This window comes from Takifugu rubripes, chromosome 16 (assembly GCF_901000725.2).
Source record: "Takifugu rubripes chromosome 16, fTakRub1.2, whole genome shotgun sequence".
In the NCBI taxonomy this organism is placed as follows: Eukaryota; Metazoa; Chordata; class Actinopteri; order Tetraodontiformes; family Tetraodontidae; genus Takifugu; species Takifugu rubripes.
In genome coordinates, this window is record NC_042300.1 from 10,318,559 (window position 1) to 10,335,447 (window position 16,889).

The window sequence follows — 16,889 nt, forward strand, 5'->3', positions numbered from 1 at the left end:
AAGCGGTATCTCAGTGCCGATTTATCCCAGGAGGCACAAAGAGGCCAGGAAAGAAGGTTGGAGAGTTGACAGAGTGGAGCCCCGGGCTGCTCTGCTCCATGGCCCTGCAGCCGGCCTCTTTACCTGAGCTGGAGATGACCAAAGAAGAGCAGACCCACCGTCTGCCACCTCAGAAAACGTACCTGGAGACGGATATCGACACTGTGAGGACACACGCCGACCTGGACGGTAAAGCAGAGGCCCCACACCAGCAGGAGAGCGACGAGAGACACATCATTCCACCTCCCCCACAGTTCTATCAAGGGTTCCAAATGAAGAGTCCCTTCCCGGAGTTTCACTGCCACTTCCCCAGATACCCCTACAAATCTGTTTCTCTGCCCCGGGGCATCAACATGGTGAGTAATAAAAGCCTTCCCAGGCAAAACCAGGCCTGGGAACATATGTTACGACCAGAGCAGACATTGCTTCAGCCGGGTAGATTGATGAAGAGATGGAGCCGTCTTTGCTTTCCTGCTCAATTTGTCAAAGCATAAAAAGGTGCCAGAAGAGACGAGAGAGTCTTAACGTTAGAATTCATAAAGTTTTGAGGTGCTCGCAGCACAATCGGTGCAGCTGGAACCTTATTATCAAACGAGCACAGGGGAAATGTTGCAACAGCCAACAAAGTATTGTTTAAAAAAATGCACATTTTTATATGTTTGAACTTTATTATTCTTAAGGAGTCCCAACTGGTGGTTTCTGCAGGCTTGTTTGTCTCGGCAGCAGGGTGGGTTTCGGTGGGTCTGACAGGCCTCAATCAGGGCTCAGTTGGTTAATTATTCCATCACTTTCCGTGCCAGCGTGACCTTCAGCGGCAGTGAGAATCCATCTGGCCTCTCTTCTCCTTCCAGAAATTCCTCAAAAGTATATCACGGAATGATTCGGCTCAGGCTTTGGCTTTCCCCTGGTTAGCGATTGTGCGTTTCCCCGTTGACATTTGCATTCCACCACTGTTTTGCCCTGCACCCAAAATACACCTCCCAGAGCTTTGAAAGCACCGCCGTTGTCATTTAATAATAAAGGAGACGATGACATTCCCTTATTTTATTGTCTGATTAAAATTCAGCCTTTTCCGTCACCCTGGCAACAGCTTGGAAAGAGGTGGGTGGTGAGGGGGCCGAGAGGCAAGCATGTGAGAGCTGTGTGTGTGTGTGAGTGTGTCTGTGTGTCTGTGTGTGTGTACCAAAGTTTTCATTTCCACAATGCCAGTCCTCACAGGCACAAATTGTTCTTCTGTGCTCTCTCTGAAGAGCCATGTTTCCGTGAGCATTAGCTGGCCTGAACACACAGCCCCTGCCCTATAGACCCTTTGCTATATGCTTAAAAAGGATGAGTTTTGTCCCAAATCAATTGGGAATCATGACGGATCTTTTATGTCCGTGCCCCTTAAATCCTGGTGGCTGGCTGAACCTTCTGGTCTGAATGTGAATGAAAACATGCGTAGTTGATTCTTATAAGTGTGTGTGTGGGTGTGTGTGGGTGGGGGGGGGGGGATGAGGGCACAGCTCGGGAGCCGAGATGCTGGATTCAACAGTTTGAACCACCTGTTCCCGTCTCACTTTCTCCCTCCTCTGCTTATCTGTCTCCCTCCCGCTCTGTCGCTTCGATCCGGCCCCTCGCCAAGGATATTGAGCCACCGCCAGAGTCCCCCATAGGGTTTGGGGGTGGGGGGGGGGGTTGCCATCTATCTGCAGTCTTATCTGCAGTCAGAAGGAGCCATGTGCAATGAAGGTTTGTTCAGGGATGGAGGGAGTAGAGAGAGAGAGAGAGAGAGAGCAGAGGGATGAGGAACATAAACAACACCTGAAAGACGAAGCGTGTCTGCTGAATCGTTTCTTTTTCTGGCAAATGTGCGTGTGTGGTCTTGGATAAAATAGGTGGTGGATAATGTGTTGTCATTTCTTTTCAGGTGGCTGATGAGGAGATAAACCACATAGACACCATCAGGTGAGCTGCCACCCCTCTCCCTCTTCTCTCTCTCTCTTTCTCTCTCTCTTTTTGCAAGCATCGTTCGGTGCTCCATCGTCACACCCCCACATTCTTCCTGTCTTCTCGCTTTAAGCTCCGTCCTCCCACTCTTCCTGCTGCTGCTGCTGCTGCTGCTGCTGCTGCTGCTGCTGCTGTCACTGGCGGAGCGGCGTGGTGCTGTTTGGAAGCTGCAGGGGCAGTGGCGGTGGTGGGGCGGCGTGCGTGTGCTGGGGTTTTCTCTGCGCTGGAGCTGGGGTGAGCCAGTCCAGATACTGTAGAGAGAGAGGAGGGAGGGAAGGGGGGGGTTCTCTTCCATCCTTACAGAGCATCGGAGCAGCAGGATCTTTTCTTTTTCTTTGGAATCCCTCTGGAATGGAGCTGTGCGTGAGCACAAGGTACCGTTGCAACCTTTGATGAGTGTGTGTGGGGACGTGTGAGTGTTTGCTCCTGTGATGCGGAGTGTCAGTTCGGCGTTGATGCAGCGCTGTTTGGACGGGGCTGCTTTTATTTTGTATAGGATGTACGGCTTTACTCTCACAGCTTCCTTGTTGAATGATGAATTAACAGGATGTCAGGATGACTGACTGGCTTTAAAATCCCTTCCACCTTTATCATTCGCATGTGTCCGCTTTTGAGGGATTTCTGAGAATCACCTGTCGGAGTGCCCCCACGGTTTTGATGAATTCCTCTGCATGTTAGCACTGCTGTAGCAGTACTCTGGGTCTTTTATACAGGTTTAGATGCTGCAAGCGTGAAGGTCTGGATGGAGACCACCTGTCACTCACAAGCTCATTTAAATGCCTTCACATTTAAATGAGCTCGTTTTCAAATGCACTCAAGTTGCATCACGCGGGAATTACACAAGGAAATCTCCCCCTCCTTCTCTAATTCTCTCTAAGTCATTCTCTTATAGATAATGTGTCTAATGAGCTATTAGGAATTGGCCACAGTTGCAAACACATGCAGCTTTCCCCTTTGTGTTCGATTATTATTACGATTTCAGGCGTATCACAGGCGAGGAGACAGCTAATCTGGTTCCTCCAATATCATCTTCAGCACAGCTTTAATTCAATTAAAGCCACTCTGCTTGGATATTTTCCCCCTTGTGGGGTGGGGGTGCCCTGCGGATTTTCCCATTTGACAGGAAGGAACTTCTCCTGTGGCGAGAGGAAGCTGAATTTGCAGGCCTGACCCAGTCACACTCACATCCTCAGCCTTCCAGGCTCAGTGATGAAATGTCTTGAAATCCCCCCACACACACACACACACACAAACACCATACCACCACCAACAACAGAGGAAGCAGACAAGAGAACAGAGACCTCTCTGTGTGATTAAAAAGCAAATGTCATACATCTTCTGCAGGGCAGACTGGTGCCACTGGATTGAACCAAAGAGCCGCTCCCCATCAGGGCTGATCGACAGTCTGGAAATGGGAATTTTTGTCTCTGACAGGGAGACATGGTTTCCCAGGGTGTGCGGCAAACAGAGTTTGACACAGTTTTCAGGACTGATAATGTATTTATCAATCATCCATAATGAACCCAAACAGGGCTCAGTTTAAAGAAGCCTCATCGTTAGCATCATCCATAGTACATGTTGACAAAATATCCTCAAACGGGTTTAATAACTGCAGCTTTTGATCATATTCTATCAGCTCCACCAGCGGATGAGTTTTCCTTTTTTGCCCGTTTATGAAAATAGAGCCATTTCACAAATCTTGCAAATTTTATTTTCCCATTTTTTCCCATTGAGATGGATACAGACACAGGCTTTTCTAACCATTCACTGCTTGTTGGATGTCAGGACAATCTGTTGCATCCAACATGCCCCCCCACCCCCACCCCCCCTACCCCCCAGATGAGGTCCCCAGCACCTCAGCGCACCAGTTTGGATCGTCGCACACTCACTTTTGCTACTGAGGTCCAACGCAGCAGCAGAGTTGTGAAGAAAAACTGCCCGTTTGATCTTTCCAACGTGTTGAAGTGGCGACGGAGACGAGCTGTCGTCCACAAACGGGAGAGTGATGTGGGAGGGAGGCCAGGCTGAAGAGGCTGGAGCCTCATTCGGAGTACGTCAAGTGGACCGTTCAGGTCTAACATCAATCTGCGGCCCCTCTCTCTCGCTCCGACACACGAGGCACTGACAGCTTCTCTGAAGTTCCCGAAGTCTTACCATCTCGTTCCAGTAGTGCTCGTCACCTTTGACCAGCCAGGCTGCCGCCGTTAGACTCTGACTCCCACTCAATATTTATAATGAGATGGAAACAGACGTCCATATTTTGGAAGGTAAATATAATTGGCTCAAAAAGGCATCAATATGCCACTCAAATGAGCCCGCAGGTCACGTTAACAGGAACCTGTTCGTATTGTATAACATTTTTGGTGGAGACACTTTTTGGTGGATGTAAAATATCATATGTGGCATAAATATGTGTTACTGTGTGAATGGTGGGGCAGAAAATCTGCTTTTTATATTTGTCATACTCGTGTCTTTTTATTAAAAGCTCCATCTCAGAGTTGAAGCTTTTTAGACCGCCTCTGGAGAGTTCCAGATGGAGCTGTGAGTACATCCACTACACGAATACGTGCACGCACGTGCACTTGCGAACACGCACATAGAAAGCGGCAGGATTTCAGTGGAGTAATGGACTGTCCATTTAGGCGCAACTTCAGAACATGCTCAGGCGGAGGTGGGCGGTGTGCTGTGCACGTGCGGGGTCTGTGCAGATGCGCGTCCACGCGTAGCTGCGTTTGAGGGCCCTATTTTAATGAGCCAAAGCGTTTGAAAAAGATCCTTCGTCATCAGTTCGTGTTGCTGCTCATAACTGAGACTGATGAGCGCAGTGTGCTCGTCCAGGTTTGAAATAACGGCATTTTAAATTTCAATTTCAGAAACTTGCATTTATTTCTCACATCCACAACCACAGGGTTGGAAATCATTGTGTTAAGCTCAAGGAAGCAAATTAAGGAGAAAAGAATTGGATTTTTTTTCCCCCTCCAAATGAAATCAAACAAAAAAGCAGCAGCGGCCCCCCTCGCGCAGCTGTTTGTCCGTCTGACCGGTTCTGCTGCAGAACCGTCGCTCTATGATTTGTGTTTGTTTTTGGATTCCAATTAACGTCCATCACCTCCTCCTCTCAATCCCACCCCCTACGGAACGGTGCCGTGATGACCCCCCCCCCCCCCCCCGTGCCGAATCACACCAGTGGCATGTGAAAAGAGCTCGGTGGGTCATTATCACCCCTAATGATTTCGCTGCTCGGTGCGTGAACGCGTTTGCTCGCAAATCCCAAGCGGAGTGAAGTGACGGGCCGCGGGGTTAGCCAGCAGTGGTATTACGCCGGCGTTTGGTGCAGAAAGAGCGTCCTCGCCGCCCCGTGAGGGTGCTGGATGAGTCAGCCACTCGGGGTCCCGTGAGCTGAGGTCTGCGCCTGCGATAAGGACTTTTCCTGTGAGGCTCCGGTGAGCACGGACACGGAAAGGCGAGAGGAAGGCGCATTCATGACTCTCCGCTCTCCAACTTGCAACCCTTCGTGCTTTGCCCCTGAAATAACTTTCCTCCATCTGAACCAGTGTGCACTGAGGAGACACAACCTCAACCGGCACCCCCTTCCCCATTTTTCAGAATTGATTTTATTGCAGAGAGAAGGCGACTCGGCGCAGCATGCAGACACACGAAAAGACACTCTCATACATAAATGCAACACAACCCACATGTTTTAACACACGCATTCCCGAGTGCACTGGAGCCACAGCACCTACACAGAGCTCACACGCGCACACACATGCACACACACTGGCGCTATGACTCAGAGGGGAGCAGCTGGAACGAAGGCCCGGGTGCTGGCGGTGAGCTCGTCACCATCTGGATTAGTGCACGTCTTCCTGCCTCTTCAGCCAGCAGCATAAATCAGCAGGGAGACTTTTGGGTCTTGATTTTTTTTGCTGCAAGCGTTTTGTCACAAAAGGGGTCAGGATAGTAGCCAAAATGTGAGTGTGAATGGAGAAGATGGTGATTCTAGCTGGTGAAAACTCTCCTCCCAGAAAAACAAGAAATTCTGGCTCTTCAACCAAAGAATATCCGCTGGATCCTTGTGTGGGATCACTGCCCCACCCCTCTGTCCACCCCGGCGTGCTGCTTCCCGTCTGCCCGGATGTTCCAGCTCACACCAGACAAAGTGACGTGTTTGACAGATGATTTGGCTGGAAACTGGCCCCTGGTTTGATTGTCCGCTGCGTATTTTGTATTCGGTGGGTGTCGACTCGCGCACACGAATGCAACTCGAATGACGTTTGTAAGACTTTTGGCCGGATTTGAATGAATGAAGTTGGATGTTCCTCGTCTCTGAGTTCTCCGTTTGTTGACTTGTCTTTTTCTGCATTTGATCGGAGGCCCGCGGGTGATTCATCTCCCAGTGTGCAGGGTTTGAGTCCCTCTGGTCACAGTGGAATTTCCTGCCCACGATGTTATTACATCGATTTATTGCACTTGGAATACTGAGGCCAGTGTTTACCGTAAAGCAGCAAACAGCCTCAGGTCAGAGATTGTAAACAGCTGCTCGCATTCATCTGCTCAGGTCTCCTATACTGCAACCTACCACTAGTCGGCTGACTGAGACACCTTTGCTTTCCCCTGTGGAGCCGCCATGTCGGTCATCTTTTTACAGTCTTTTTCTTTTGGGATCACTAACAGTTGCCGACTTCTATGTTTGTTTGTTTGACAGGGTCGACAAAGGCAGAACGCTCAGTCGTTCCACAATCCAGACTTAGCTGGTCTCCTTTCGGGAGCTAATGTGCTTGCCGGCCCCCTGGTGGTCAACTCTTGTAAACACATGAGAGGGAAGGAACATAGACAAACCATGAAAAAGATATACATTGGCAAAACCGCCTTAAAAGTTCCCCGAAATGGTGGCAAACATCCAAAAAAGAGGTAAGGGTGAAACTGTAACCAACCTTTCCCACTCGACCATCCATCCGCCCGTTGTTTTTATCTGTTTGTGCGCCCATCTGCCCCTGCGGTGTCTCCTCTCGCCGCCTCATCACGCCTCGTCATCCCATCCAACCGCGATGAAAGCTCTCATTATGTGCGACTCAGCTGCCAATTGTCGGAGGTCACTAATGGGGGGATTTTTCATCACTGGAGCTACTTTGCGTACCGTCATCCTGCATCATTCGCCAACCATCCGCATTCCAGAATGTCCGCCGTCTCTTTCGCTGACTCAGGAAACGTCTTTGATTAAATTTGAGAATGTATTTGTTTTTGTACCAACAATTTTAACAAATTAAAGATAAAACATGGTGCAAGAAGAACCACTAATACATCCAGGAATATTTATCAGGAGTTTATTTACCTGAGTAAAAAAATTCTTGAAAAATTTGTGGTTCTGCAGCTTTTTCTACGTTCCCAGATTTATTTCATTTCACTCCACTCGCTGTCGGCTTCTCTGCTGACCTCGTCCACTTCTTGTGCTTTTTTGGTTTTGCTCTGGGTTCAAAATGATAAAACCACAAAAGGAAGCTTGTAGAAATTAACCAAAGGCTGCCAGCGTGCAGAATCTCATTTTATGTAGTTTGCCACAGGTAATTTGGGTGGAAATACAATGAAATTTATAAAATCCTGTGTAAATAGTAGAAGCATTTGCAGAGGAAAAGAAGCTGGGTTTAATTATCAAGCACTTGGCGTATTTGCATATGCTGAACAGTATGCAACTCCCACTTGGTCACATATTAAGCCATGGTTTTGTTAACATTACCTAAATATCTTATCTTAGTTTAGTGGTAATTTCTTTGCAGGTGTGCTCATTTAACATGTAAGACTTCAAGTTTATCGTAGAGCTGTTAAAAAGAAGGAACAAGGACCACCTCAGGTACTAAAAAGGCTATTATATACCAAAGCTGAGCCTTCCTGACAAATAAATTTAAAAAAAGTTGACAAATTCCTTAAAAAATATAAAATCAAACCCTTCATATGTTACAGGTTTTTTGTTAGATCCCAGGCAAGTGAGACTGGCTCAGAACGACCAAAAAACTAAAAACAAAAGTGATTTATTCTTCGCTAAATACAAACAATAGGGCTCCACAAACAAAAGAATAACTGGAAAAAGCTAAAGAAGCCCCAAACACGTATCAGAATTTGAGCTTTCTCCACACAGTCCAAACAATGAAAACCCCGTCCTCTCTCTTCCCCATCTGTACCGGACTGGGATCATTCAGCTTATATGTGAGCCAACGCTTCCAGGGAAAGCTGATTATCCTCAAGTGAAATTCCTTTACAGTCTGCCAGAGATTCTCAGATGTAGACAGGTGGCTCACTCATCAGTAGAAACCAGCATCAAAAAACAAAGATCTCCTATAGTGTAAATTCTCCCTCTAATATACAGATATATGATTTAAATTAGGAATTTTAATGCAACGTTTTCTTACCAGGTGGTGATTTAGTATCATTTACTTTAAAGCACTACACAATTCCTCAATTCGACAAGTTTGATGCGTAACATGTTTAAGTGTTAGACTAAGGTGGAAATTTGATTTGCTAGCTTCAAGTGCTATGAGTTATAGTAGCTTTTACACCTCTCAAAGTTACACAGCCAAGCGAGGAGGCAATGCAAAACAGGCATCGATTTATGAAATTCAATTCCAATCTGACTTTTACTGATAGAAAAAAGTGGTCGTGCAAATCGCTGTGCCACTGTGTTTTTACAAAACAGAATAGAATCTGTGTCAGTCCCATGCTTGTTCTTGTCCCAGCACTAAAGTGGGTATTAATAATGAAAATGAATGGTTCTTCTCTGCTCCGGTGCCCTAATAATTCACCAAAGAGTTGGATGAGTTCTATTGTGTCCCATTATAACTGGCCTCCTTGATCTCCCGTTCCCAGATAAACCAGTTATTCCACTCCACCTTGGTAAAGTCGATTATCATCAGATTAAAAACAACCTTCTTGTGCCACTTCACTTTCAGCAGTATCTATTGTTAAACATATAAAATTAGGCGCACTTGCAATTCATCTATTTTCTTTTCTTCTTTAACAATAAATGGTAGTCAATTAAAAGTACAGGTTTTCATATTATGCTGCCTCAGCTTTGTCAAAGGTTACATCAGACCCCACAACGGTGCGATAAGCCATTTTTGGAAGGTATAGAAGTGTTTCATTCTGTCCCCAGTTTGAGATTTCTGCCTACAAATGGACCTTCCTGCAGCATGCATTTGCTCTCTTGCTGCCATGTGAATGAATTCTGCTGCACGAGCAGTTTACGTGGCACTACTTTCCTCACCTGGAGACCTAAAAGACCCCAGAATGGCAGCATTTTATTTAATCAGGAGCTAATTTCTGCATTTGCTTCATATTGCTAGAGACAATGGGACAGAGATTCTCCTCCATGTTAAAGAGCCGAGGGAACCTTTCCCGTCTCCGATGTTTAGATGAAAAGAGATAAAAACAGACATCCACCCACATCTTTACCCTCCTTCCTCCATCAATAGAGGCTCCATTAGGCTGAGCTGTACGCGCTGGTCGTCTTCTAGACAAGCAGACGTTTCCTCTTTTGATACTTGTCCGTTTGCGACCCTGAAGCTAAATAAATGCACTCGCTTTCAATAGTTGTCGCTGTCCTTTCTGGCTCAATTACATGCTGGAGGGTATTGACGACCCTTGACGGCCCATTCAAACGATGCATTGCAGTTTATCGGTGGACATTTCATCAAACGTCCCATTCTCTCTTTTTTGGGCCGGTCTCGCAGATCATTGAGTTGCTATAAGAGGGGTCATAATCAAAGATTCCACTGATGGACGGAGCTCTGTAACCCTGCCTGGCGTCCACGTCTTTGGGTGGAATTATTTCTTCATTCATAGCACTTCCTGGCACAGCTGTCCAGCTGTTATCGCCTCCTCATGATGCTCTCATCACTGTTGCATGGCTGTCTGAGGGCATATCAAAGGCATCTCATTGTGCATGCAAGGATTTGTTCACACCATTCGCTTTGAACACCATCGTGTGTGTGTGTGTGTGTGTGTAGCTCACTTCTGGAGCAGAAGGATGACTTAAGGAAAAGGCTCTCCTACACGACACACAAGCTGGAACTGCTGCAGAGCGAGTTCGACTCCACGCGCCAGTACCTGGAGACGGAGCTGCGGCGGGCCCAGGAGGAGCTGGACAAGTTCACCGATAAACTGCGCAGGTGGGCCAAGCGGTGAAACGGGTGCTCAGGTCACACCATCCACAGGCGAGCGGAGCGAGCAGAGCAGTATGGAATAAACAGGCCGTCATTCCCCAACAAAAGCCGGAGCAAAGAACTAATTTGCCTTCTGAATCACCAAATGTCAAGTTTATATGTGACGACTTCTATCATGGAGTCATGAAACGAAGCGAGTTGTTCAAACAGCCGACGAGTGCATTTCATGTCTGACTCATCACACTGAGCCGCTCCGCTCCGCTCCTCGTTCTCTCACTGAACTGTAGGTCTGTTGGTTTTGATTGTTTGTCTACCTAAATACTGTGATACACAAGTGAGCATGTCCCGTGTTGTCTAGAATACAAAGCAGCTACTCGGCACTGCAGAGGATCAACCAAGATCTGGAGGAAAAGATCCAAAGAGATGTAAGTGTGTGTTGCTTTAGCCTTCGCTTTGCAGATGACGCGCTGCATCAGTGATGATGCACAACATGTAAATAAGCCCAGAATAACATCAATTACCGAATATCTCAAAGGCTTTCTTCTTAAAAAATATTCACAAAGAATGCATGCATGCAAATGGACACACCGTATGTGTATTTTGTTGTGTAGATGTGACACAACAGCAGCGCGCACCGAGTCAGGGGGTGTAGACGCATGAGTTTTGTACTGCTGATGGTAATTGTGGCTTGTTGCCGTTAGCTGTCCTCCTTCCAGTGGCAGAACGAGAGCAGGACCGTTGTTCCTCGCTGCCGCTTGGGTCGGTTTGTCCAGAAATGTCTTCAGTTGGTAGAAAGATGCAATTAATTTGACCTAAAAAAAAAAAATTAAAATCCTTGCTCTAGACAAACCAGGTGGAAATTCCTTTGCTAGCGCTGGAGATCAGAACCGTTGTGGTCTGGAGGCCAATAAAAGGCTGCAGAAAACCCAGCTTTTGTGGCTGGTCATCAGCTTTTATTGATCTGTGTCCGCGGTGCTGAGTAAGACTCTCTAATCGTAGAGCTTGTTTACTCCTGAGGTGCTGAAGGCCCGTCTGACCCCCACGGCCCACCACGACCAGAGAGAGAGTGTAATTACATGCTGGGCAGATATTGATACAGCGATGCAACATAAAGGACGAAGCCCGCTCAAGAGAACCTTTTATTAATAATATAACTAACAAATAGTAAATAATTATGTCCTGCAAAAATGTCTCCCACGTCTGCTAGATGGGAAAAAGTCGGTTCGCTGACATTGTTGCCCATAGTAACCAAAATTTTCAGCTGCAGCCTTCTTTAACCCCCCTTAAACATTATCTCGATGTCACGCTGCGTTTTGTATCTTTAGACGGTCCTCTGTTTATATTTAGAGCCAGCGACTCCTACACAACTCTCACAGAGTCCCACACACACGCACACGGACGTGCAGTTCTTTTTCAGCTCACTATCATCATCCCATCATTTATTATTCAAATGCTTTGATTTTGCATTTAAGCAGAGGAATCTGAGCTGCTTTCTTCATTTGGAATAAGAACTGCCCAAACCTGCTGGTTAGTCCTAATAGACTAGGACAAGTGGGCTGTAGATGCATTCCAGATGGGGTTTGTAGATGTTTCCGAGTCTCCCGGTTGTGCCGAACACTCCTTAAATCTGCTCTCTCTCCATCAGTCTCAGCACCACGAGGATGAGAAGCGCGCGCTGAGCAGAGAGATCATCGTGCTCAACAACCACCTGATGGAGGCCAAGCTCACCATTGAGAAGCTGCAAGAGGACAATGTAGGACCTGTTTATCATTCTGAGCGCTGCTGCCAGTCAACTCACTCACCCATGCAGGCGACTGTCAGCGGTTGCCCGATTTGAGAGCCAAAGTGTTGCTCTGTAACCATAAACGCTATGATGCTGTGCGTCTGCAGGACCTCTACAGGAAGGACTGTAACCTGGCTGCTCAGCTCCTCCACTGTGACAAGTCTCTTTACAGGGCCCAGCTCTCCGAGGTGAGCCCTGAAGTGTCTGCCGCTCCACCAATCAGGATGTGTCTTATTTATTTAATGCTGTTTCTCCTCATACTGCAGCAACTCTCTCTCTCTCACACACACACACACACATACATACACACACATGTATAATAGGCAGCCCACTGCACTGAACAGTTTAATATCTTAAAGTAAAATAAAAGGTAATTTGGCACGTCCTCAGCTGTTTACTGTTTGTAATTGTCCTTCTGTGGCACACTTTCTTTTTCTCTGTTGTCATTTGTGGCACTATTTAACCCTAACCCTAACACCATCTGTTTTCTGCTTCCTAAAGGTCACAGGCAACCAAAGTTTGCTTGGGGGGTGGGGGGGTTGTGTTTATGCTAAGAGACAGATTTAATCAAATCGCTGTGATTTGCAGAAAAAAACTGGGAAATTCTTTTGGAGCTCTGGATTCATGCTTCCGTTGCGAGAGGAGATCAAGACAAGACATGAATCAAAAGACAGATTTGAGCAGAGTTGGGGGGGGGGGGGTTTCAATGGAAATTGCTGTTGGTAGTGGTACACAAGTTATTTCGGTGTCGTTCTGGGTGTCGTTCTGGGTGATTAGAAATTCTTTCCTTGGGTCTTTAAAACAGAAAAAGAACGGGGTTATAGTTTCAGCGTGAAAAAGCTGGCAATAATAACAATAATAATAACAATAAGCTCGTCTATGCTCAATCACCAACAGTGGCTGCAGCAATAAACGATGTCTGATAACTAACAATCCTAAAAATCACATCAGAGGCTAATTCAGCTACCTGTCTGCCTTTAATTGGTTTAAAGACCATAAAGCATTGCAATAGTTTGTTGTTTTTTGCATAGAGCTGGTTGATGAGGTGGAGCTCGAGTACAACTCCTGGAGCCTCTTACTTCCTCTCAGCAGGCAGCCGTAATGATCCTGCACCCGCTTTGACAGTTGTTGAGGAAGGTTTACAAGTGTGCTGCGGTGGTGTCAGCGCAATCACGGCGTTGTCTGAAAGTCATTAAATGCCTCGTGATTTGTGCACGTGACGCTGGGGGGACATCAAATGTGGCAAGTGTCCACGGGGTTAAAGTATGCCGCTCCGTGGTTTGCGTGTATGGCTAAATGGAAATATCAATGGAAAGCCTGGTTGATCCCCTAAGGTTAATGACCCCCCCCCCCCCACCACCACCACCACCACCCCTCCTGCGTGCACGCATACAAACTCAAGCACAACCTTACTCTACAGAATTGGTGGGAGAATGAAAACCCGGTCCTGTTGGCGCGCTGCCAAACATAATAGGGGGGGTCAAAGGTCACACGTGCACTCCATGAGTTTGCCGGTACTGTGGATGGGAGCTAATCGGGGAAGAAAAAAGGAATTGATAAATGGCGCTGCAGCATTTTGCAATGTGCCGCAGCTCTCCAGTGCCCACTGAGCTGCTTTGCTTCGCGGCAAAACAAGCGGAGGGTATGAACAGATCCGCGGATGCTTAAATAACAGGAGAACAGACAGGTGGTAATTCATGAGAAATGCATATTTGGAGATCTTATTTCTTCTTTAACACCAGCATATCCACAGAAAACCGCTCAACTTTAGATTTAGAAGACTGACTGATTACCGTAAGTATTTAGTGGTCGGCGTGCTCTTTTGATCCTGAAGGGTCACCTTTTCCCAACCGCTGCCATAAACCAGCGGCTGGTGCTTAAAATATAAAGTGGTCTAGTGGAAAGTGAAGACAGGCAGCGCGCCGCAGCTAAGGAGGATCACGCCTGGCTCATCGGGGCTGCAGAGGCTTGTCGGAGGTCTTTAGCAGAGCCACAAATGTCCCATTGCCTATATCGGGTTTGATGGTACTCCTCCGTTCTAGAGTTGTGGAGTTCTGAGAGCTACTCTTCCCCAATGTTATAATTAGCTTGACTCTAATTGTCAATTAGGAACAACTGGTTGGATTCCTGTTGATACTGTGCTGGTTTGTGCGTTGCCATGGAGATATTCTTTTTCTCTTTCTCTTTTCCGTGGTTGTTTGTTTACACGCCATTCAGATGATCATAGCACACAGAGTCATGAGATGGGTCAAAACGTGCATCAGCTGCTGTTGGAGTATTCATCTTCAGATCGTGTTTGATCTGATTCTGATTGTTAGTTTCGCTCTAGATTTACAAGAGCGGTGATATTTGTTCTCTCTTCCCCCCTTGTAGCTTCCAGCTGATTTCCAGGAGCGGCTGACCGTGCACATGGAGGAGGCCCCTCTCTGCTACTCGGATGCCGTCCCGGGCTCGCTTATCGGCAAAGTGCTGGAGAAGTCAGATGAGGTCTGCAGCAGCAGTCAAGCTTCCCGCTCCCCCAGCCCCCAGCGTCAGGAGCACACTTTTATTTTGGAGCGCTTGGGTCCAGGGGAGCGGCTGGGGCTCCGTGCAGCCTACAAATCAGACCTCTACAGCAGCGACACGGCCTTGTACTGCCCCGAGGACCGTCAGCGCGAGAGGAGGCCCAGCGTAGACCTTCATGGTCAAAGGCAGCTGCAATACAGGCCTCAAAACTCCACAGACAGCAACCCAGAGGAAGGATCGGTAGGGCTGAGGGCCGGATTTTCCCAGGAATGCTTCCCCAAGTTCCCTGCCACGCTGGGCGCTGGCTCCAGCTCCTACTCCAGCTTCAGCGCAGGGGGCTCAGAAGACAAAGGCAATGACCCGCCCAGCAGTGCAGCTTCTTCCCCACGCCACCACTCGCTCTACATGGACTGGAGGGATGCAGGGGACTATGAAAGAAAGAGTGACTCCTCTTGGGAGAGGGACAGCCCGAGAGGCTTCAGCAACGCCCACCCGTTCCAGCAAACGGAGCTGCGCCACCACCAGAACGGCAGCTCGCCTGTCTACAGCCGCACCATGTCCTCCTGTTTCAGCGAGCCTTACGAGCCGCTTCCGCCATCTTCGTCTCCTAGCGTTGCCTACGGAGACAGTCGTCGTGGCAGCACATTGGCCCCGGATGAAGAGGAGCTGACTGGTCGATGGAGACAGCTTAGCGTGGAGGATTTAAGCGCCCACAGCTACCACAGCCCCGGTCGGGCCTCCCCGTACAGTTTCTCAGAGCAGCACTTTTCTGTCCGCCCTGCCAAGATCAGACTCGGGCCGCTTTACAGTAGCTTCCAGGAGGGGGCCGACTATTATCACCACCACGGGGAGGGCGGCATGGAACAGTTGTGGATGCCTGCGAGCCCCAGTTCTGAATGTAGCCCAGGCCTGCAGCAGGCTCATAGCCAAGCCCATCTGTACAGAGCAGAGGGCAGCCAAGGGTCTGAGCACAGTCTCTACCACTCAGGGAGCTCCAAAGACAGAGAGGGCAATGTGGCGTCCGGTGGGCAGAACGCGGATTACATAGACCCCAGCCCCAACAGCTCCACCGAGTCGCTGAACCAGATCACCCCGGAGATGGCCGCGGAGCTGCAGCACTACCAAGCGGAGATGCACAGCTTGCCTGCACAGGTCTGCCCCTCGCCACCACCTGTCCTGCCTCCGCCCCCTCCGCCGTTCAACCAAAAATTCAGCTCTCTGGGACTTTCCAGGAAGGACAGTCTGACCAAGGCCCAGCTGTATGGAACACTTCTGAACTGACTTTCCAATCAAATCTTTTTTTTTTTTGAAACAAATCTAAAAGAAAAAGCCCCTGCAGATATATCCTCTGTGAACATGAATGGAAGGTGGTTGGAACAAAAGCCAAACAATCCAGTATTGTGAATGTTTATCTACGATTACTTTATATATACAGTATATGTATAAAAGTGGGTGGTACCAGTGTATGAATTTGTGGTATGAAATGAGCTGGCCGTTTAGGAGGGCAAATTACTTTGTAAGACTATTAATATATTCTAATATTTAAAAATGACAAATGTGTATATATCTATGCTTATAACTATATTTGAGTCATATATTTTGTATGTCGATGTAAGCAACAACTCAGAAAATGGAAAAATCAGATACAAATCCCAGTTATCCCAGATGTTGTATATAAATTGGATTTAATTGAGAATTGGTCCTAGTTTAAACTGCAAATCTGTTGGTTTGGGGGTTATTTTCCATTGATGGAAGCAGCATTTCAGGCTGGAGAGACGTCACATAACAGAACATTTGTTTTGAGTTCTGTCGGTTGAATTTGATATTATCACTGGTTGTGTTATATTGTAATGCCTTCATTGTTTTTAGATCTGTCCTGATAGTCTTATTTTGGTCAAGCTCTGCCCCCACCGGCCCCAGTTCTACCTCAGATTCGGACACCCATACCCCAATAAGCACTTGCAATCCTGTTTCTTTGACAAAAAAAAATTGCATGTTTAATATATTTTTGTTGTTTTGTTCATCAAATAAAGCACAAATTAAGCAACAGAGCCTCAAGCCTTTTGTTGCAAATGGATAGACGATAGAGCTGCATCGGAGAGATCCACAATAAAGATCCGGGGAACACTTAAACCTCTGAGGATGATAGAAAGGGCCCCTGTTTACATCAGGTTTAAGAGACTAGTCTGAAGACCAAAGGATGAAGAACCCCGTCCGGAGTGACCTTGGGTCTATCCTCCAGTGAACCCATCACCCTCAGGAGGAGGAACAGGGGTCTGGGTCTGTGTTGTTTCACAGGGAAAATCTAGGATACTGCATCTTAAATACCAGTCTGCAATGAAACCAGGACTCAATCTAATTAATGAGATTGTATTTTACGAGAGTATTTAACCTCCTGTGTGTAAAACCTCACTTCAGCA

The 16,889-nt window shown here is 47.4% G+C and overlaps 1 protein-coding gene across 4 annotated transcripts; it reads left to right on the plus strand.

The window, feature by feature from the left end:
- The first annotated feature begins 156 nt into the window (after positions 1–156).
- LOC101069771 (brain-enriched guanylate kinase-associated protein) lies at positions 157–16,631 on the plus strand. Of its 4 annotated transcripts, none has more exons than XM_029849206.1 (8): positions 157–395; positions 1,949–1,986; positions 6,734–6,939; positions 10,026–10,187; positions 10,540–10,606; positions 11,827–11,934; positions 12,072–12,152; positions 14,338–16,630. In XM_029849206.1, exons 3-8 carry the CDS (start codon positions 6,842–6,844, stop codon positions 15,748–15,750), a joined length of 1,929 nt encoding a protein of 642 aa, XP_029705066.1. In that variant the 5' UTR covers positions 157–395; positions 1,949–1,986; positions 6,734–6,841; the 3' UTR covers positions 15,751–16,630. The 4 variants fall into 4 exon arrangements, with proteins under 4 accessions (XP_029705066.1, XP_029705065.1, XP_029705067.1 ...); XM_029849207.1 differs by lacking the exons at positions 157–395; positions 1,949–1,986 and adding an exon at positions 2,089–2,402 and having other exon boundaries at positions 14,338–14,937; positions 15,055–16,631; XM_029849205.1 differs by lacking the exon at positions 157–395 and having other exon boundaries at positions 1,846–1,986.
- Positions 16,632–16,889: the final 258 nt, after the last annotated feature.

Bases quoted from the DNA above. Each gene is read 5' to 3' on its own strand.
- LOC101069771 (XM_029849206.1), top strand. From the start codon at position 6,842: ATGAGAGGGAAGGAACATAGACAAACCATGAAAAAGATATACATTGGC. The intron at 10,188-10,539 runs GTGGGCCAAGCG...CGTGTTGTCTAG, and splicing joins TTCACCGATAAACTGCGCAG to AATACAAAGCAGCTACTCGG. The intron at 11,935-12,071 runs GTAGGACCTGTT...GTGCGTCTGCAG, and splicing joins AGAAGCTGCAAGAGGACAAT to GACCTCTACAGGAAGGACTG.